A 15,272-nucleotide genomic window follows, 5' to 3' on the forward strand; every position below is an offset into this window, starting at 1 on the left:
AGCATTTGATTGGTCCCTTGATGCTCGTTTGTGGGGTTTGATTGGCCCTTAATTCGTGTGGTGGGTTTTGATTGGTCGATTGTCTGTCGAGTTGTCCCCAACTTGGAACAGAGTTGACACTATTGTAATTGTGAATTCGCTATAAACTTTCAAAATTATTCGCGTGGTTTGTCAACTCAATATTGATTCACGCCGGAGTTGTGATTGGTTGAATATACTTGTTTCCTTTCTGTAAGAGCCAATCAAATCATCCACTCCAAATTGGATTAGCCAATAGCGTCGATGATTCGTGATTCGACGGGGTCTGGAAATTCGTATCGAATCATCGACAATATATCTATTGTCCTTTTACTTCAAATTTGGTTGACTTTTGTGCTAATTCTTTGCCAACTCTATCGATTGTTTGTCTTGACTTTTGTATGCAAAATCCAACCCGTGTCACACTACTTTGATTCACAACCGAATATTCGATGTTTTTGCCTTGGTCCAAGAGAGTGGATCATTCATTTTTGATTGGCTACTTGATTCGTCTTCTGGGTTTTGATTGGTCGATCATATCGATTGTCTGCCAATTTCGTTCTTATTCGAACCACACACACACACTCGAATACTTTAATATATCGACTTATTAGGGTATTACAAGTACCAGATGGGCCAGCTGACGTGGACAGTTGTGACGCTGTGCCTGATTGTATTTCAGATGCGATTTGTGCTCGACAGCATCTGCAAAGGCCTCGTTTGGCTCTTCTTTCCAGCTTCGCTCGTCGTATGCAATGACTGTTTTGCCTACTTTTGCGGCAAACTTGTCGGCAGACGGGTCTTTACCACGCCATTTCTAAAGCTCAGCCCCAATAAGACATGGGAAGGGTTTCTAGGCGCATTCGTGTGTACGCTAGTGTTTGCGTTCTGGAGCAGTGCGCTCTTGGCCCAGTCTCCGTGGATGATATGTCCTTTGGAGTCTATCGAGGTACAATAACAACCAACAGAAATAGATATATATTTCTACACGTCGAAAAATGAATTAAAAAAAAAAAGAGTGTTTGGAGGATCAGCTCTACTGCTGATTTTATTTTAGTTTGTATGAATGGACTATGAAAAACAGGATGTATACACCATATGTCGACGATCGATTGGATATATATATATAATATATATATCCTTTGTGATATTGTGCATTTCACGCAAAATTGGACTTGTGTGTCATTTCGCATTCGAATCCATTTGATCCAATGTAAGTTTGTACCAAATATGCCATACAAAGATTAGTATACTATATATGTTTTGTCCAATACGGAGGGATTGGACCGAGTCAAACGTTTGGATTGGCCGAAATTCGACAAAACGTGATTTGATTGGCTTGGGCAGTTATTTCATATAATCTCTTGGGGCCCACTCTGGCTGCCCCAAAAAATGTCCGAAAATGCAACTTTTCAGAAATATTATGACAATTTTTACAACTTTTGTGTGTTTGGAAATCTGAAAAAAATATATATATATAAAGTGATATAATACGTCGAATTATTACTTTTTCTGACAGAAAAAAGGTGGAACTGCAACTGTCCACTTTTTACCAACATGATATTCTATCGATAGTTCTCATTCCATTATATGGCATCCAGAGGTCACATCCAAATATTTTGAGAAAATATTTTCTCACCTCCCATTTGAAAAGGGAATTAATTCTCTGTCAGAATATTATTTGACATACATTTAAGACATTGGATTCTGCTGAGGGCTCCAGTTTCGAATCGATTTGACAATATGTACTATAGTACAGCGCACCTAGTACTACCAGTAAAGTTCATGTGAAAAGATCTCTTGATGGTTTTTAGTGATATATATATATTATATAACTATTTGATTGTAGCTGATCCCCCAGCCATTGACGTGCACACCGCATCCAGTCTTTGTCCAGACATGGTATGCGTTGCCCCACTTCGTCACGTCAGTGCTTCCCATCTCCAAAGTGTACTTATACCCCATCCAAGTACGTGTTTTTTTGAACGATAAATATATTTCATCTATTATATATATATATATATATATATATGGTTATGAGTAGCTCCATGCACTGGTATTTGCATGCTTTACATCGGTGATCTCGCCGTTTGGCGGGTTTTACGCTTCGGCCATCAAACGCGCGTACAAGCTCAAGGTACTAACTACTACTTACTACTTACTACCCATCAACTACTACTCGTTAGTTGAAGGTATATATATACATAATATTCTTGGCATAGGATTTTGATTCCGTAATCCCGGGCCACGGGGGATTTATGGACCGAATGGACTGCCAGTTCATCACGTCCCTGTTTACGACTGTGTACTGTACGACCTTTATCTGGTCATACCAGTCGAATGTGCAGTCTATTGTGCAGAGTGTTTTGCAGCTGCCGTTAGACCAGCAGCACCAAGTGCTGGATCAGCTCCAAGCCCTCCTCGTGCTCCCCGTGAATAGATCTGGCGGCCCCGCGACTTAATTCCGCACAAAATCGTAGTTAGTAGTAGAGTCAACGATTAAAACTATGAATATTAGTGGTTACACAACTGCTCGTAGCAGTATGGATGCATGTATGTATGTATATATTGGATCCGCGACTTAATTCCGCACAAAATCGTAGTTAGTACTAGAGTCAACGATTAAAACTATGAATATTAATGGTTACACAACTGCTCGTAGCAGTATGGATGCATGTATATATTGGATGTGTTCGATACCAATGCAAGTACGTTTATCATTGTATTCAATAAGCAACGAACGTTATATGGTTTTCATTGGATATAAATACACTGAGACTCATATTTACATACAGTAACAGGTGCAGCGTCGTCGATACAATATCCACAAGGGGCACCCATGATTCCATGGGGACCGTTTTGCGATGGACGAGGTTTTCGATGGACGAGGTTTTCCAATGAGAAGTATTCTCATTGGCTGGATTAGCCAATTAAATCATAGTATATTTGGATTAACAGGGTGTAAGTCCGAGTAAGATAGCCAATCATGCTAAGGTAACCCAAATCCTGCCATTCTATTGGCTCTACCCATGACCATATATTTGTCATCGGAACGAAGGCCGGAATAATAATAATAGCGTTTCTGAGCATATAAAATTATTACGTTTATACACGGTGTTTTTATTTGTATTTCAATTCGAAAGTACGGATAACAACTCTTGCATTATCCGGAGGGTTAGGTTGGCTGAGTGCAATCCCAATAGGACCATGATACAGTCAACAATCACTGCCACGCTTGGTAACGTAATCCGTTTTCACACTAAATTGAGTGAAAATTTGGTGGCCGTTGGTTGGTCGATTTAGAGGAAAACACAGTGTTGATGTGACATGGCTACGTAGTCGTGATGGTGTACACTGCATGTAGTACACGTACCAATGGAGTGATATGGTGGTCACATCTGGAGCAATCGTAGTCACTGGCAGCAGGGGCTTTGGCGCTTTATTCTTGAGCGTGGGTGGTGGTACAGTACTGTAGTGGTGGGTGGTAATCACTGAGACTACCAGCACCTTCAAATTTCCCAATTCTGTCCCGTTTACTGAACCTCACTGCAACCTCTTCGAAGTAATTATTATTCACACTATATATTTCATGGTGTAGATCACGATAGTATGTATTGTCAAGTCGATTCGAAATTGGAGTGGGGTGCCCAATCGAATGAGCAGCACCAAAATCGGCAGAGAATCGATCAACCAATCAAAACCCAGAGCACTAATCAAGTAACCAATCAACGACCAAAGCAACACCGAACTAGTGTGTGACTGAAATTAGTGTGATACTGGACGATTTTTACTTACAAAAGTCAGAACATAGAATCGATGGATAGATATTTGGCGAATCAGCACAAAAGTCCAAATTTTGGGCAAAAGGACAATACTGTACTATAATAGTACGCAGTATTATATAAAGTAGTTCTATTAATTCGTAGTAGTTTATTGAAAATATCAAATTTGATTAGTAACCTTATATTAAAATACTTCAAGTAGCAAATTTGATTAGTAACGTTGTATTAAAATAAGAAGTATCAAATTTGATTAGTACTGGCATGTGCACAAGAATAGCAATTATTATCGTGCATTGCACTTGTTTTGGCGTCGGTTTTACGTGGCTAAAAGAGTGATACTACTGCTGTAACTGTGTTACAAAGTTGAATAAATACCTGGTGTTTTAGCTAATTCACTGGGGTTTTATAAATGCCAAATAACTCGGAGCAATAATAATCACATGTGATGCTGAAGTGATCAAAACACCTTGGCTGATATTCCATCGCGTAGTACATGCTACCTGCGTGTACTACGTGATGGAACAAGAAGATGGCGTGGTTTTCTACGATATAGCACCATACGTACATCGCTTTACGGTAGAACACCGGCGCAATGTGTCATTTGTAATATCAAAAGTTATTCATGATGACCAGTGAATTGTGCAATTTGGTCCCGAGAACAGCAGATATAACTTCGATTTGCACTTTTCAAATGTGCAAAAGCGAGGGAGATGCATAAATGACCTCCCTATAATTACATTCTGTAAGGAAACGTGATATCCTAAATCACGGCACGAATTATCTAAACACTGGGGTCGATGTAACAAACACCCAGGTTTATAGTGTGAATAGCCAAAACGAGTGAAAAGCCCAATACATGTACGTGAATCATCCCAACGTAAATACTACGTAGTATATTATATTAACTCTCGTAATAATTGAAAAGTAATATATCCAATCAAATCGACGTATTTCATACATACAAAATTACCCAATCCCGACTGGCAAAATTGAATTTCCACCAATCATGGCATGCATTCCCGTAATTCTTCAAAATGTCGTTCGGTGGATTTGGCAGCGCCGCGGTGACGCCGGCCGCGAGTCGCGCTGCGGCCGACTATGACGTCCCTCCCGATGTACCAGACAGCATCCAAGACATCGCATGGAGTCCCACGGCGAACGTCTTGGCCGCGGGATCCTGGGACAACCATGTGCGATGCTGGGAAGTTCAGCAGCAAGGCGCGAACTTCCAAGCCGTGGCTCGCGCGCAGTTTGCACACAAGGGTCCTGTACTTTGCACAGCCTTCAGTGGCGTACGTCCCATCTCCCCTCCTGTTCTCCTCGTCATCCGTTGCACGTAGGACGGCTCGACGGTGTTCTCTGGCTCGTGCGACAAGACTGCCATGATGTGGCAACTGGGCGGGAACAGCCAAGGCCAGCAAATCGCGCAGCACGACCAGCCGATTCGGTCTATCCAGCACATTGCGCAGGCCAACTGCGTGGTCACGGGCAGTTGGGACAAGACCGTCAAGTACTGGGACACGCGATCCCCTCAGCCCCAGGCCACGGTGCAGCTCAGCGACCGCGTGTACGCGCTAGATGTGTCGTACCCTCTCATGGTGGTCGCCACCGCCGACAAGCAGATCCATTGCTTTGATCTGAAGAAACCATCCCAGATCTACGCGGTAATCGTGTCTGATCTATATATCACATTTGATAATTGTGCTTTCAGCCAAACTCTGAGTCTTTGCAAAGTATTTCCATGTACACCCTATATGAAGGCCCACCCTTCTTTAGGCGTTTTGATTGGCCACTTGATTCGTGGTGTCTGGCTGTTGATTGGTCGGTCTTATCCTATATTCATTGAAATACTATCATATTGTTGGTTTTAAATCACGTATCATGGGTTCTAACGTGAATAAGATTTTTATAAATATCTATATATATATATAGACGCTCAAGTCGAGTCTCAAGTACCAGACGCGATGCATTGCAGCCTTCCCAGATGCATCAGGCTTTGCTGCGGGCTCGATTGAAGGCCGCGTATCGATTCAACATGTGGACGAAAAAGCCCGCGAGTATATATATATATATATATATATCCATGAAATAATATTATGTATAAATATTTTTCGTAGCCGCGACTTTTCATTCAAAGCGCACCGAGATAACACGACCAACTCGATCTACCCAGTCACAAGCATCAGCTTTCACCAAAACTCTGGGCGCATCGCCACGACCGGCGCCGACGGATCGTACGCTTTCTGGGATAAGGATGCGCGCAAGTTGCTCACGAATTTCGCCAAACTGTACGTTGCTACTACTAGTACTACTACTAGTAGTAGGTTTACTTGCGATACGAAAAATCACGACGATTTTGTGTATATGATAGCCCGAATTACCAAGGGATTTCCGTGGGCAAGTTCAACAAAACGGGCGAGATCTTTGCGTATGCGACATCGTATGACTGGCACAAGGGCGTCGAGCACTATAACCCCCAAGCCCGGAATGTCATTCGACTGCATCATGTCGACGCCGCCGACATGACGGTCAAAGCCAAAAAGTAGCTCCAACTACTTACTGGATCTCCCTAGGCAGACTACATCAGTTACATTGTAACCATTATGCTGTTGGCAGTACAGTCGTACATTGTCGTCGTGTAAAACCCAGTTGTTTATAAAGAGTTAGTAGCGATACAGTAGTTTTAGCAAATGAAACAATGGATGCGGTTGCGACATATTATTCGTCAAACCGATCACAAATCTCGCGCCGCGAGATGTTTTGATTGACTTTCCCGATATGTATTGAGAGAGGAAGCACGAAGTCAAACGTAGCCAATCACCGAAAAGTAATTTCAGATTGACCAATGGGAGCGATTCATTCGTGATCGGTTTCGTAGGCGGGATTCGATTGGACGGGGTCCGCAAATTCATACCAAACCAAAAATAGTACACTTTCCTACCTTCTGCAGTTATTTAGAGTGCGTCTGGTAACATATCAAAAATAATATTCCATTTTGTGGCAAAATGGAAGTAAAAGGTACATTTTTTGATATGGTGTTTTGGACGTTCTCAAGGAGTAAATCCCACGTGGAAGTATTTATTGGATCTGGATTAAAACTCTTGAAGCAAGACATGTTTCAATTCATATTTGATTCTATTTTGTCTAGGATTGGCCCCATATTGGCGTTTTGGGCCAGAATATTGTTATTTTATTTTGTCTATATTGCCAGAATATTGCAATATTTGAGGTTACCAAAAGTTGAAAAAGAGGTCGTCGATTTCTTTTTCTACATTGGTAAAAAAAGATGTAAATCGATTTTGATTGGCTCATTCTATATATGAAAACTACTTAGAACTGCCCTAAAAATTCGGGTGGCTTTCCAACCAATATTGATCACTCTGGAAGATCTGATTGGTTGAATATACTTGTCCATTCTGCAAGAGCCAATCAGATCTACTCAAAATTGGATACGGCGAGATGGGGTCTGGAAATGAAATATTAATAACTCATTTATTTAAGTTTGCCCTCAACGAATCGCTTTTGCACTGTTCGCTCACACAAATGCAAAGGAATGACGCACGAGCCGTGTAGCTCGTGAGATATGGGCGATGTAAGAACCGGCCGTGGAAATTCTGAATAGAACACACAGTACCGTTATATATTGCTGCTACAATATATAACGTTACTGTGTGTTCTATTCAAAATGCCCACGGCCGGTTCTTACATCGCCCATATCCAAATGTTCGCGAAATGACCCTAATGACGTGAATTCCCTGGACGATCCAATCTTGCAGCATTAACACCTGAGCGCGTAGGGCCCCGTATGCGAATCTCTCCGTATCCCCAGCACATATAGCTCGAAAAGAAACTTTTGAATACAAAAATATATTAAAAAATTATGAGTAGCTTTGTTAGCTACTTCGAAGTACTTTAGTAACTAAGAAAGTATATGACTTTGACATCGAATATCTCTCTAGAAATATGGCGATTGCAACATTGTAGCATAAGTGATGAGTCCTCAAAGCAGAAAAAAACGCAATATAACTTACTTTGTAAGTTATGAATACAGCTCGTAGCGACCTCTATGATACGTCATTATGTAGAACAAATGCCTGTGAACACGCGGATTGAGTCTAGGGCTGATCGGTTTACATTGGCTCATGTTGTGTGGCTTTGAAAGTGGCCGTCTCAAATATAACATCCAAGTTGACCAACTTGTTAACTGTATTTGCTTCCAAATATAACGTCACATAACATCTTTTTGATGTGTTGTTTTTAAAAATTCTATTCACGCCATACCAAGTAATAAAAATAATAAAACGGTTTCTTGTTTTGAAGATAATTAGGTGTTACTCACGTGACTGCATCCACGGGGACAAAACAGGGGAATAATGAGTTCAAGACAGATGATATTGGGACAAACGGGATAAACTGTATCCACGTCGCTTCGTACGCTGCCCTTGATGTCCGGATCCCCAGGTGAGCGACGGATAAATCCTTGTGAAAATAATCCGGGGATCGAACCCACGACTCGGGGTCGAGTGGGTTCTCGAGGGGGTTAAAAAAACAAAACGGCTAAGGTACATTTAAGGTATGACTATCACATTCGGGAGCATCGGGGTTACGTTGGTTACTAGGGGTTTTTTGTTTGGCTCGCACTCGTCTCTATGATTTTTGGATGCGTATGGATGCGCTTTGGATGCAGCGTGGGAAGTACACTTACTGTATTTGGGATTCTAAAAAAATCAAGTGCGCTTCCATGGAACACGGTTGACGCCCAAATCACGAGCGAAGATGCGACGACGAAGGTTTCTATCAACCAGGTGAAGTAAGAACTAAGCCGATCGTGTAACATTGCGATTATAGGCATCAGCTCCATCGAAGTTTGTTCTAATATGACCATTTCCCTCACCCTCCAGGTAGGGGATAGCGTTTTGAACTTGTCTGAGATATGAGACGACGTGAATCCTCTACAGTCCTGCACCTTGTAGCTCAAGTTTCTCTACAGTCTTGCCGAAAACGTGAGTGACATGAAAGTTAGCGCCTGATGAAGCAGCGCGTTTATATACAGTACTTGATTTGCATCTGTAAAATCGAAATGGATGGAACACGCATGGATCACTTGCGTGTAAGAAGAAATATACCCGAGATAACCTGAACTTAAACGAAAAATGATGTACTACTACACCTCGTAGCTACCGGTAAAGGAAAATAGAGTTTGGATGTCCATATTCTGCCCAAATCTTCGAAATTCTACCAATCATACAGTATCATCGCGGCTGCATATTTGTTGGTGGTTTTCGCATATTTTTAACCGGAAAGGACATTAGGGGGTTTCAATGTTAAAAATGGAGAATGGAAGGTGGAGAATGGAGTGTGTGTAACACTAAAAAATGAGCCAATCATAGTAAGTCCATCAACCTTCATAAAAAAGTTGAGACCCCCCGTACTGTGGTGGAGACGGGAATCGACTGCCAAAAACCGACACCCATGGTACGCTTCTCTGAACGACAGCTCATTCTCAGTGAACTACATGAGGTCATGATCATTTTGTCGCTATCCAACCTGCATGGACATTGTATTTCAGCAACTTCTGGTGGCTTACCTTGCCCTCTCGCCGGCCATGGTGGTCCCCACATCACTCTCCTTGGCGACACTGCTGGTGGCAATCATGGCGGCCTTCTTGTGAGTGGGTTTGGCAGCGGTCCTTGTGGCGGACCATTTGGTGGCGATCCTAGTGGTGCTGGTTATTGTGGCAGTGACGGTGGTCCTTGTGTCTGTGATGGCTGTCCTTGTGACGGTTGTTCTGGCGATCCTTGTGGTGTTCCTCCCAGTGGTGGCCCTCCTCGTGACGCTCATTCTCTCGGTGGTCCGTTTGGTCTGTGTCCATATGGCGGTGCCGATGGTGCCCCCAAAATTTATGAAGTCCCCAATGGATTCATGAATGGTTCAACCGCCGAAACCTCCGGTAGCGCAATCGACGAAGTGCCGTACTGTGGTTGTCTGTGCACGTCGTTTGTAAGTGCTAATCAACTGGTTTGCCAATTGTTCCATGCATTGGTCAACTCCCGCTACCTGTCCAATCGACTGTACAATGTTCCAAAGCGCAAGTCGCCAGTCGATTTTATTTGTGGGTTGGACGACAAGCGGTTCAAACAAGAAGTTCGCCTGCCGCGGCACATGTTCTACTTCTTGGTGGAGCAGATACGACATGATGGTGTGTTTCAATCGAAGAGCAACAATTTCCAAGCTGCGGTGGAGGATCAATTAATTGTCTTCCTATCCAAACTCGGCCGTTATGGAAATGGTGGTTGTGTCGGGGTCCTTGCTCGCTACTTTGGTGTGTCCGAGGGCTGTGTTCAGTCGTACTTTATCCGATGCATGGTGGCGATATTGTCTCTTGAGAAGTGTGTTGTGTACTGGCCAAATGACGATGACCGCCGACAAATCAGTAGACGCGTACACCTTAACTCCCGCTTTCAAAACTCCGCTGGATTTGTCGACGAAACATTGTTCCCCGTTTATGCCAAGCCGTCCAAGGATGGTGAGGATTACTACTCCAGAAAGGGTTACTATGGAATGGCCGGCATGATTGTCTGCGATGACCAACGGCGGATCACGTACCTTGACCTTGGCTGGCCTGGATGTGCAAACGACAAGCGTGTGTGGAACAATTGCAACCTCGCGCTGAACTCGACCAAGTACTTCAACCCAAATGAGTACTTGATGTCCGATAATGGCTACACTAATCAGCAGCATATCATGGCAGCGTACACTCGCACCCGTGGCTCTGGGCTCACCGAGCAGCAAATGCTGTTCAACAAGCTGGTTGCGAAGTGTCGTTACGTCAATGAGCATTGCATTGGCCTACTCAAAGGCCGTTTTCAGTCGTTGCGCGGCATGCGAGTTGACCTCTCTACTTCTCGGGGGGCAAAAATAATGATGCTCACGATTCGTTGCGCGGCCATTTTGCACAACTTATTGTTGCAAGACCTTGATGACAATTGGGACACTGAGTTGCACGACTATGATGCTACTGCTGACGGGGATGATGTGTACCAAAACAGCAATGCCCTTGCAAACACCGTCAGTCCTGCCAGTCTGCGTGACATGTACGCTCGCCACTTTTGGAGCGAATCGGTTGGTGATATGTAGATATGAGTGTAAATCAAGGGTTTATTGTTTTTATTGAATTTTGGACAATTCATCACGAATATACTCCATCACATCCGCTTTATCAAACGACATGGACGACATGAGACGTGCCTCTTCAATAATTTGCTTGTGCCTGAGCTCTTTGGCCTTGAGGTCAATTTCACGCATGCGCAGCATAAAATGTCGATCTTCATTTTCCTTTCGGAGCTGCAACTCCGCCGCCCGGCTCGCCAGCACCTCCCGCGACAAATCTGCCTGAACTTGAGCCTGGGCCTTAAGCCCCTGCATTAGGCTCTCGCCGACGCCAAAACTTCTCTTGCCACCGGATTCGGTCTTCAGCTTCTTCTTCCCCGAGCCAAATCCAAACTTGTCCGGTTCGCTCTTTCTTTTTCCGGTGGCTTTGGGGGGCGAGCCTGGAACGTATTCCGCCGTTTCGTTTGCAGTTACGATGTTTTCATCACCATTTTCTAACACCCCACATCTAGTATTAACTGTTAGTAGAGTTCGAAGTAATATTTACCAGATAATGTTGATGTGTTGAGCATGTCGACTGAATAGTCGTCATCGTCGTCGTTACTTGAACGGAGGAGAGGCCGGGCCGATGCTCTATCGCCGATGACCTTTTCGAGCACATCCCAGTGCTTGCACAACTTGAAGCACTTATCCTTTCGATGATCATATTAGCCTAATTAAGGATATGCCAATATACATATCATACCCGAATTGTATCAACTTCTACCAAGTAGCCTGGAGCAGTTGGGTCGTGATAGCGTTCATCTGCAGCGGACAACAAGCCTTCGCCGGTGTAGCCCATGAAATCTTTCGCTCTGCCGTAGGAATCGATCAACTCTTGTATATTGGCTTTGATACTGTCGATGTTGCGCACAATGCTGTGCTCGCGGTGTAGAATCTGCGAGATTTCGGAAGCAATGCTAACCTTATTCATGCCGTCTTTCGAGCGGGTGCCTCCGCGCCAACGAACAAAGTTGATGTACACATCGCCGTTGTAAACCGACAACCAATCCAGAAGGATTTGGATGGAGGACTTGCCGCACTGACATGACGGGTTTTTGCAGACATCTTTGTGCCAGAAGGCAACACCATTCGACATGTTGGCCGCGATTTGGAAATGCGGCACACCTTTAAAACCTCGTACAATGTATACAATATTTCGATTAAAGAGGTGCAACCCTCCATCACCAGATATCGCCTATGGAGGATGGTGGTGGAGGATGGAAATCATTTTGACCAATAAAATAACTCAAAATCGTGTGTAACGATAAAAAACTCCATTGACCATTCTCCATTTTTAACATTGAAACCCCCTATTACTCCGAAGTACTTCGAAATCCGACGAGGAATCAGTTTTCGGGGTTTCGGGGTACAGGAGCTTTGGGGTTCTGGAGTTGGCTTCACTCGAGTATGGACGGCACAGTCTTGGATTGAGATCTAATTCTTTTATAAGAAGTACTACCCGGTAAATGGCTTCTAATATCTGTGCTTCTTACAGTGTTTGCTGGGCGGTGCAGTGGAATGTGTAAATGAACGAAACCGAACGTTTTGCATTTATCGTCCAATACTAGTACCAGTATGGCTTGGTGAAGTTTGAAACCTTATGCCGCATTTCTAGAAGTGCATACCGGTACTGTAGTGTTCTCGAGCTGGGAATATATGTATAGTTAACGTTACCGGTACACATCGATAAAAGTAGTGTAAACCCCGAAACATACTTTCTCCGTACTAACTTACAGTAAGCTTACTTGTACCGATAATCTACGTACCATACTAACGTTATAGCTTACTACCGGCAATTGTTGGCCCCGGTCACTGCGAATCAAAGCACTGGCAGTGGAGAAACATTGTCCGAAACGACCACAGGAACGACTGTCACCTGCTAGACACGTACTGCAGTAGAACCTTCTCTTGCACATCCCTTCGCTTTCCACCTTATTTGGCCATCCATTATTGAATGGTTTCACCCGTCGCCCAGACTCTTGTGATGCCATTTATTGTTCCTTTTAGGGCCGTTCGCCCGTTGTGTTACGATCAATGGGGCAGATATCGGTAGGATGAGGCCCGCAAAGTTCTCGGAACATATTGGCTTCATAGTTGCCCACACGGTTGATATACACTTCATCCCAGCAACTCGCAGCAGGCGCTCGGCATCACTAAGCTGCGGTCGCTTGCATCGTGACCAAGGCACAAAGTACTGTACTGTACGAGCCACAAGCTACCCCACCCTTCAGGGTACTGTCCGGTAGCTACTGTGGGTGTAGAGTAATCTTATCACAGCCTTTACCCAAGTTAACTAAACCACTTCATACTTTAATCCAGTTGGAACTACTCGCACGTTTGTCCTATTCATACCGACGGCCAGCACATTTCGTTACATTCCGGAATCTATCTCATGTTGAAATCGAATACGTTTTAGATACTTCGAAGTACACGACCAAAGGGTGGATATGATGCATGTGGTCGTGGCCGTGTCGCATGTGATTGTTACTGTATCTCGTCCCACTTGTCGGATATCACTTGGATACAAACGGCAAGATATTTCCACGCCCACGTAAATATGCACATTTACCACGGTGGGACAGGCTACAGTTGCACACTCACACACATGGTGGCGGTTCAGTGAATTGATGGGGCGAGATTAGTACTATACTAGGGGTACACATTATTGGACGACGGACTTGTGAAAATGACGAAGAACGTAAGCATCATCACCATCACCCCAACCAACAACACATCGGCCAACAATCAGGAGCTGGTCATGTACCGCGACTCGGACTTGCCGTTCCCAGACCCCAAGGACGACGACGAGTACGAAGAGAGCTTCCAGCGCCGCCGCCGCATCCGCGTCTTGGCCATTATGGCCGCCGCGCTTTTGGTCGTGGGAGCCGCCATCGCCATCACGTTTGCGGCTATTCCCACCTCGGACGCAAGCCAATCGTCTGGTCTCGCCAGCACCACTGTCGCGCCGCCTATCACTGTTACCACCACCACCGCTCCTGTCGTGCCAGCTGAACTGCTTGTGGGAGGCACCTTGCCCGACGAAGTCGTGACGGTGGAAACACCCACCTCAACCCCTGACGCCACACCACAAGTGACCACGGCTACCCCCGAACCCACTACAGTGACCCCCGAACCCACTACAGTGACCCCCGAACCCACTACAGTGACCCCCGAACCCACTACAGTGACCTCTGAACCAACGACGGTGACCCCTCAACCCACCACCACCACGGCTGCACCCACCGACGCCCCCATCATTGGCAAACCCGAATCGGCGCCAGCCCCTCCAGCTCTGGGTCATGCACCTCCCGCTCCCGCCCCTGCACCCCCCGCCCCTGCACCTGCACCTCCCGCCCCTGCACCTGCACCTCCTGCCCCTGCACCTGCACCTCCTGCCCCTGCACCTGCACCTCCTGCCCCTGCACCTGCACCTCCAGCTCCAGCTCCTGCACCTCCAGCTCCAGCTCCTGCACCTCCAGCTCAAGCCCCTGCACCTCCAGCTCCAACTCCTGCACCTCCCGCCCCTGCGCCTGGGCCAAGCCCCATTGGCCCAAGCACGTATCGAGTGGTGAACGGATGCAACAAGAACCAAGATATGTACTGGCGCTCCACCGACCTCGTCGACCACAGTCGCAACCTGGGGCCGTACGAGTCGTTGGACTTGAATGCGTTGGATTACGGTCCCGGCAAGAACATTATGATTCGCGCCACGGCCAACAACGACGCCACATGTACGTCCACTGAGTGGGTACCTGGTAACCTAACTTTTAGTATGTATTTGGTAGTGTTTGAAGGGTACTTTGACCCTTCGTTCAACGTTGTGCCTGGAGCCGGTGGCACCATCTGGTACGACATCAGCGTCATCCCCAACGACTGCGGAACGTCCTGGAGCCACTGCAGCGGCAGCGGCGTCGGCTACAACGCTCCATTAACCGTGGAAGTCGTGGGCAAGCTGCAGGCCAAGTGTGAGAACTTGGTGTGCAACCAGCCGCGATGCCCCGCGGGGTACCACGTACCGGACGACAACTTGAAAGTCAAGTCGTGCGAGAAGAAGACGTCGTTCATTTTAACTTTTGGCTGTGCCACGCGATAAATAGAAACGTCCGATATCGATGAATATGGGTTCGTGAGTTGTACTGGAGTACAGTACGTCGTTTGATGGGAGTTGTAGTAGAATAATACAACGTTCGAAGCTGGCTTTCGACGTGTGAGTTTGGGGACTAACGTTTTTAATACAGTAACGTAAAAAAACAATTTAAGATAACTTTTTTGGAGGTGTCGGAGTAGAATGGACATACCTCATGAGTCCGTTACGATATT

At 45.4% G+C, this 15,272-nt stretch overlaps 5 protein-coding genes across 10 annotated transcripts in view; 4 read left to right on the forward strand and 1 right to left on the reverse strand.

Annotated features, from left to right (window-relative positions):
* Window positions 1–2,565, forward strand: part of H257_12961 (hypothetical protein) — a 4,831-nt gene extending 2,266 nt beyond the window's left edge. Inside the window, exons 5-8 of one of the 4 annotated variants that reach the window (XM_009840365.1) lie at window positions 633–967; window positions 1,868–1,987; window positions 2,063–2,155; window positions 2,241–2,557. In XM_009840365.1, coding sequence (XP_009838667.1) covers window positions 633–967; window positions 1,868–1,987; window positions 2,063–2,155; window positions 2,241–2,480 — 788 coding nt within the window. In that variant the 3' untranslated portion in view covers window positions 2,481–2,557. Of the gene's footprint in view, window positions 1–632; window positions 968–1,867; window positions 2,156–2,240 lie in introns of all 4 variants that reach the window. The other 3 variants (XM_009840363.1, XM_009840366.1, XM_009840364.1) reach the window with 3 other exon arrangements.
* Window positions 2,566–4,803: 2,238 nt separating this feature from the next.
* H257_12962 (hypothetical protein) lies at window positions 4,804–6,474 on the forward strand. Its single transcript, XM_009840367.1, has 5 exons — window positions 4,804–5,092; window positions 5,141–5,464; window positions 5,733–5,857; window positions 5,918–6,088; window positions 6,172–6,474. Exons 1-5 carry the CDS (start codon window positions 4,835–4,837, stop codon window positions 6,344–6,346), a joined length of 1,053 nt encoding a protein of 350 aa, XP_009838669.1. The 5' UTR covers window positions 4,804–4,834; the 3' UTR covers window positions 6,347–6,474.
* A 2,734-nt stretch (window positions 6,475–9,208) lies between these two features.
* On the forward strand, window positions 9,209–10,957 carry H257_12963. 2 transcript variants are annotated; one of them, XM_009840369.1, is made up of 2 exons: window positions 9,209–9,275; window positions 9,321–10,957. In XM_009840369.1, the coding sequence occupies exons 1-2, from the start codon at window positions 9,273–9,275 to the stop codon at window positions 10,935–10,937; spliced, it is 1,620 nt and encodes a 539-aa protein (XP_009838671.1). In that variant the 5' UTR covers window positions 9,209–9,272; the 3' UTR covers window positions 10,938–10,957. The 2 variants fall into 2 exon arrangements, with proteins under 2 accessions (XP_009838671.1, XP_009838670.1); XM_009840368.1 differs by having other exon boundaries at window positions 9,211–10,957.
* H257_12964 lies at window positions 10,939–12,086 on the reverse strand. Of its 2 annotated transcripts, none has more exons than XM_009840371.1 (3): window positions 11,656–12,086; window positions 11,458–11,596; window positions 10,939–11,404 (listed from the first exon to the last, which is right to left on the reverse strand). In XM_009840371.1, exons 1-3 carry the CDS (start codon window positions 12,046–12,048, stop codon window positions 10,968–10,970), a joined length of 969 nt encoding a protein of 322 aa, XP_009838673.1. In that variant the 5' UTR covers window positions 12,049–12,086; the 3' UTR covers window positions 10,939–10,967. The 2 variants fall into 2 exon arrangements, with proteins under 2 accessions (XP_009838673.1, XP_009838672.1); XM_009840370.1 differs by having other exon boundaries at window positions 11,458–11,602.
* A 1,476-nt stretch (window positions 12,087–13,562) lies between these two features.
* Window positions 13,563–15,069, forward strand: H257_12965 (hypothetical protein). Its single transcript, XM_009840372.1, has 2 exons — window positions 13,563–14,683; window positions 14,738–15,069. Exons 1-2 carry the CDS (start codon window positions 13,639–13,641, stop codon window positions 15,043–15,045), a joined length of 1,353 nt encoding a protein of 450 aa, XP_009838674.1. The 5' UTR covers window positions 13,563–13,638; the 3' UTR covers window positions 15,046–15,069.
* Window positions 15,070–15,272: the final 203 nt, after the last annotated feature.

Source organism: Aphanomyces astaci (assembly GCF_000520075.1).
Source record: "Aphanomyces astaci strain APO3 unplaced genomic scaffold supercont1.44, whole genome shotgun sequence".
In the NCBI taxonomy this organism is placed as follows: domain Eukaryota; phylum Oomycota; class Saprolegniomycetes; order Saprolegniales; family Verrucalvaceae; genus Aphanomyces; species Aphanomyces astaci.

What these genes read in the sequence shown, in the direction of transcription:
- H257_12962 (XM_009840367.1), top strand. Translation starts at nt 4,835, where the DNA reads ATGTCGTTCGGTGGATTTGGCAGCGCCGCGGTGACGCCGGCCGCGAGT. An exon ending in AACCATCCCAGATCTACGCG is followed by an intron (nt 5,465 to 5,732) that starts GTAATCGTGTCT and finishes ATATATATATAG; the next exon opens with ACGCTCAAGTCGAGTCTCAA. An exon ending in CTCACGAATTTCGCCAAACT is followed by an intron (nt 6,089 to 6,171) that starts GTACGTTGCTAC and finishes TGTATATGATAG; the next exon opens with CCCGAATTACCAAGGGATTT.
- H257_12964 (XM_009840370.1), bottom strand. Translation starts at nt 12,048, where the DNA reads ATGTCGAATGGTGTTGCCTTCTGGCACAAAGATGTCTGCAAAAACCCG. An exon ending in TAGAAGTTGATACAATTCGG is followed by an intron (nt 11,603 to 11,655) that starts GTATGATATGTA and finishes GATCATCGAAAG; the next exon opens with GATAAGTGCTTCAAGTTGTG. An exon ending in CAACACATCAACATTATCTG is followed by an intron (nt 11,405 to 11,457) that starts GTAAATATTACT and finishes GTGGGGTGTTAG; the next exon opens with AAAATGGTGATGAAAACATC.
- H257_12963 (XM_009840368.1), top strand. Translation starts at nt 9,273, where the DNA reads ATGGTACGCTTCTCTGAACGACAGCTCATTCTCAGTGAACTACATGAG.
- H257_12965 (XM_009840372.1), top strand. Translation starts at nt 13,639, where the DNA reads ATGACGAAGAACGTAAGCATCATCACCATCACCCCAACCAACAACACA. An exon ending in GGCCAACAACGACGCCACAT is followed by an intron (nt 14,684 to 14,737) that starts GTACGTCCACTG and finishes TGTATTTGGTAG; the next exon opens with TGTTTGAAGGGTACTTTGAC.